This window comes from Trichomycterus rosablanca, chromosome 1 (genome assembly GCF_030014385.1).
Source record: "Trichomycterus rosablanca isolate fTriRos1 chromosome 1, fTriRos1.hap1, whole genome shotgun sequence".
Lineage (NCBI taxonomy): Eukaryota > Metazoa > Chordata > Actinopteri > Siluriformes > Trichomycteridae > Trichomycterus > Trichomycterus rosablanca.
Window position 1 is genome coordinate 6,030,090 of NC_085988.1, and position 4,747 is coordinate 6,034,836.

At 41.2% G+C, this 4,747-nt stretch overlaps 1 gene segment (V, D, J or C); it reads left to right on the forward strand.

Annotated features, from left to right (window-relative positions):
- Window positions 1-4,161: 4,161 nt before the first annotated feature.
- LOC134317706 (immunoglobulin kappa variable 3-15-like) lies at window positions 4,162-4,747 on the forward strand. The segment is given in 2 exon segments: window positions 4,162-4,285; window positions 4,392-4,747. Coding segments are annotated over 2 exon segments (408 nt in total).

A 4,747-nucleotide genomic window follows, 5' to 3' on the forward strand; every position in this document is an offset into this window, starting at 1 on the left:
AGTGGGCATTCTATCTATTTTGTGAACATGCAGGTCTTGGTGAGGAAGTACTTATTACCTTTGGTTGACTTAGTGAGTGGACGATCCAATTCGAGTTGCAAGTTGGACGCTGGGGAAGCGACTTCCCTTGTAGCAGGTTGGATTTGAGGGTTGGAATTGGCATCACACCAGACAGCCTTTGATACTGTCTGTCATGTCTGTCAGACATCTGTCATGTCTATTTTGTCTAAGTCATGATTGGTGGAACCCTGGGTGTGGTAGAGACTGGGTGCTGGGTTGTTTCTTTAAAAAGAAGCTTTCCTAACCTGGTTTGGAGAAGCCCTGTTGACCCGGGTGGCATGGAGAGGCTCAGGATGGACTGGAGACAGGAGGGAGCACTAAACAGTGTCCTTATGAAAACCTTTAGGAGTTGGTTCCTGATTCCGGCTGGAACATCTTCCCAATCGTTGGTCACCTTTGTCCCACATTAAGTGAGCTCTACCAGAGCTTTGATGGGATACTTTGTGCCGGGTGTGTGACTAACTCTGCTTTAGTTTCCACCAATTCCCTGTCTAGACCGGCCTGTTGTTTTTCAGGTGTTCTATTTTAGACTGGGCCTGTTAGAGCAGTACATCAGCTCTAGCAACTTCTTGTCCTAGTTCCTGGTTCTTTCCTCTAGCCATGGTTATCTCACATTCAAGTTCTGCATTCCTTTTCTTGGATGCATTTAACTCTTGACTAGTCTTGAAGAGTGTGCATTCCAATCCCACTATTTTACTGGTGAGGGCTACATGCTGTTGTTCATGGGCCTTGCATTTTGCTTATTACCTGCTTTAGTTTCTGGGAACGGTTTCTGGACTGGGGGACCAATATGATGACCATTTCACTTAAGATTTTGGCTAGGTCTTTGTCCTAAAGGCCACTTCACGAGTACTGTGCTATGTAACTTGCCAATAATGACTTAAGTTTATCAGGGTTTGTGTTTTGGGTGGTTTTCATGTATTCAGGTGCCAAAGATTTAGTCATGTCCACCAGTGCGTCTCTATTTCCCTGTAGGAACAACCTCTGCTAAGGGAATTTGTGATCATCAGCTATATCACTCTAGAAGTAACTCTGCAAGTAATAGGCTCGGTCTTCTGTGACACCTGTTTTCATGATTGCAAGGACAGCTAGGAGTGACTACAGGGTGCCTTAACCCACGTAGGAGAGACTCAACAAGCAGTTAGAGAACCAAACTGTTTAGACACCCCGTTAAGGTGGCACAGGCTCAGTATTCACCTTAGGGATAGACTCAAAAGTGACTAGCTTGAGCACAATAACTTTTAGGATTAAGCACATTGAAGATCGGCCCCTTGTATTTGAAGGTTGGTGGTATGTTGAGGACCTATACCACAGACCAAGGTGTTCCAGGTGACACTATTAACCGTTTAGAAGTGCTTGGTGTTAATGGGCATTGGCCTCAATCATGAGTGTTATAAGTGTAACAGTTGATAGAAAAATCCTTTAAAATCATTAAAGACAAATTCATATAAACCCTTTTATGTTTGACAATATATATATATTGTTTGTCAGTGCAAGTTCAGTATGTGATTCCGGCCTGGTGTTTTAATGGTTGCACAAAACTCTTCATTCACTACATGCAGAAATAATGTAAGTTTGTGCCTAATGCCTTATATATATATATATATATATATATATATATATATAAAAATCACAATTCTAGAGGGGTGCAGCACTAATTATATTAAATAAAATCAACCAACAAAAATCAGCTAATTATAATGAGTAGAAGCTAAAGTGAGAGAACATGGGGGTGAAAGTGAGATTTGCATGAAGACGGCTGAGTGATCTGCTTTCTCCCAGAATAGAGCAGCACTTTCACCAGATGTTCAACTTCCTTCATCCAAACTCACTGAAGCACAACACACAGCACTGAATCTCCAGCTAAAGATCTTCTCTCCTAACACTCATCATGATGATGAACTAGAAGAAAAGACCAGACAATGTCCAAAATCCAGCTTTATTTCAGCACAGCAAAACTACAGGAAGAGCAACAGGACACTGAACAGAGGAAAGACAGAAATGCAGCATTGTGTAGAACTGAAACTCCATTGTAGAAGCATGTGGAAGTGTCTCCATGTTCAGTTCTATCTGGGAGCTGCTAGCCTTCACACTGGTTCTTTCTGAATACGACGGGATGATCGACGCCACCGTGAGAGACCATACAGCCAAACTCCTCCCCCTTTTCCCACTGTGCTTTGCTGAGGGTCAGGGTGCTGCCACGCCTCCAACTGCCCCCTTTTAGTTCTTCTGCTCCGGTCACCACATTGTCCTGCACCACTGTGCTGTCCACCGTCCAGCTCACCAGCGCCCCCTGTGGAGAGTAACCAGACAGCAGGCAGAGCAGCGAGGCCGATCCCTCAGACAGCTACAGAGAGGAGGGAGGGAGCAGAGACACGGACGGCTTCACCGTGGGACCGGCTGTACAGGAGAAACAGAACAAAAAGTCCCATTTAGAAACGTTTCCACATCATTTCCTCCTTACTGCTTATTAAGCATCCAGACTGGAAACCTTCATCTGTGTTCAATCATCAATGCAGTGCTGCTGCACACTGTTCTCACATCACTGCAGTTCAGTAGAAACATCTGCAAGCTTCTGTTAGCACATATTCAATATCAACTCTTATTACTTTAGCATTCAACACAACTGACTGCAGTACATCCAGATGTACAGTCATGTGAAAAAGTTAGGACACCCCAAATAGTACTGTTCAAATTAAGCTCAAATATCTAAGAGATGGAGATTATATCATTAAACAAATAAAACTGAAAAAATAATTTTAAACACAAACTCTAAAATATAATGTACAAACATGGAAATTTGTGAGAAAAAAAGTTAGGACATCCCCACATTTATTACTACTTAAATGTCAAAAATTAGAATCAGGTCACCACATCAGCTGTGATGATTAGACCATTGTTAGAGAACACTGGAGTTTTATTTGAAGCTCAGACATTAGTTTGGTTTGCTCTGGATTGCTAAAGTGAGTGGTATCACCATAGTGAGATCTAAAGAGCTTTCTGAGGCCTTCAGAAAGAAGGCTGAAGATGCATTTGAGTCTGGGAAGGGATTTAAAAATATCTCAAAACAATTAGAAAATAATTACAAGTGGTGAACATTTAACAACTCTGCAGCAGCAGGGTCTGTCAAGCTCTCCATTATATAACCCATGATGAATTCTTTACTGTATCAGAGGGTGCTTCAGGAAAATGTAAGACCATCTGTCCAAAAACTGAAGCTGAAGCGGAGGTGGACCATGCAACATGACAATGACCCAAAACATTCCAGTAAATTCACCAAGGAATGAATCAAAAGAGAGAAATGGGGAGTTCTGGAATGGCCAAGTTAAAGCCCGGATCTTAATCCTATTGAGATGCTGTGGGGTGATTTTAAAACAGGCTGTACATGCAAGAAACCCCTCAAACCTCACACAGCTGAAGAAATTCTGCATGGAGGAGAGAGAAAAACTTTCTCCCAGTCGATGTCAGATGGTAGATGGTTATAGGAAACGTCTAAGTGCGGTTATTTCAGATAAAGGGGGAAATTAACAGCTATTAGAAAAAAGGTGTCCTAACTTTTTCCTCACAATCAATTTCCATTTTTGTTCATTACATTTTACAACTTGTGTTTCAAAGTAATTTTTTACATTTTTGTTTAGTTATATATCCTCAATCTCTTAGTACTGTTTACATGAAGATCAAATGTTCATATGTTTAAATATGTTCAAAAAGACAAAAGTTCTCATGGGGTGTCTTAACTTTTTCACATGACTAACTAATTACAGAAATATTCATTGTTTAGCACAAACACACAGAGACCAGCTTTATATTTACCATCAAAAACACCTGCACATTTATTTAATCTTTATTATTCAGCCGTCAATAAACATACACAATTACTAAATATTAGTTACTGTATATTTATTGTTATTAATAATTAAAATGTTTTAATATAGAAGAAATAAAACTACTTACTTTTTACAATGAGTTTGGTTCCTCCACCAAAAGTGTAGCACAGTGATACATTCCAATGAAGCCGTCGTACAAAAACCTCTGTTCCACTCCAGTGATTCCACACACACACACACACACACACACACACACACACACACACACACACACACACACACTATAAGAGCTGTAGTTCTGATCAGACTGGGTTCAGGACTTTCAGAGTCACTGAGACGCAGCACAATGATGAAGGTTCTGATTCTACTGCTGAATACACTCGGCCTCCTCACTCAACGTGAGATTAACTGTTTATTTACTATCTTCATATCAGTCCTCCAACATCAGCGCTCACCATCACCGTCTCTTTATCACCTTCAACTTTTCTCTCTTCTTCTCTTTAGAGTCGTTTGGAGAAATCATCATGACTCAGACTCCAGGATCTCACTCAGTTTCTCCAGGACAAACTGTTAGCATCAACTGCAGAGCCAGTCAGAACATTGGCAACAACCTTCAGTGGTACCTGCAGATACCTGGAGAAGCTCCTAAACTTCTGATCTATGATGCAAGTACTCGTCAGTCTGGCATTCCTGGACGTTTTAGTGGAAGTGGATCTGGTGCAGAATATTCTCTAACAATCACTGGAGTCCAGGCTGAAGATGCAGGAGATTATTACTGTCAGCAGGATGCCAGCTTTCCCATCATACAGTGTTATTTACTGGTACAAAAACCTCCCTCAGCTGTAGAGGAAGTTCTCTGA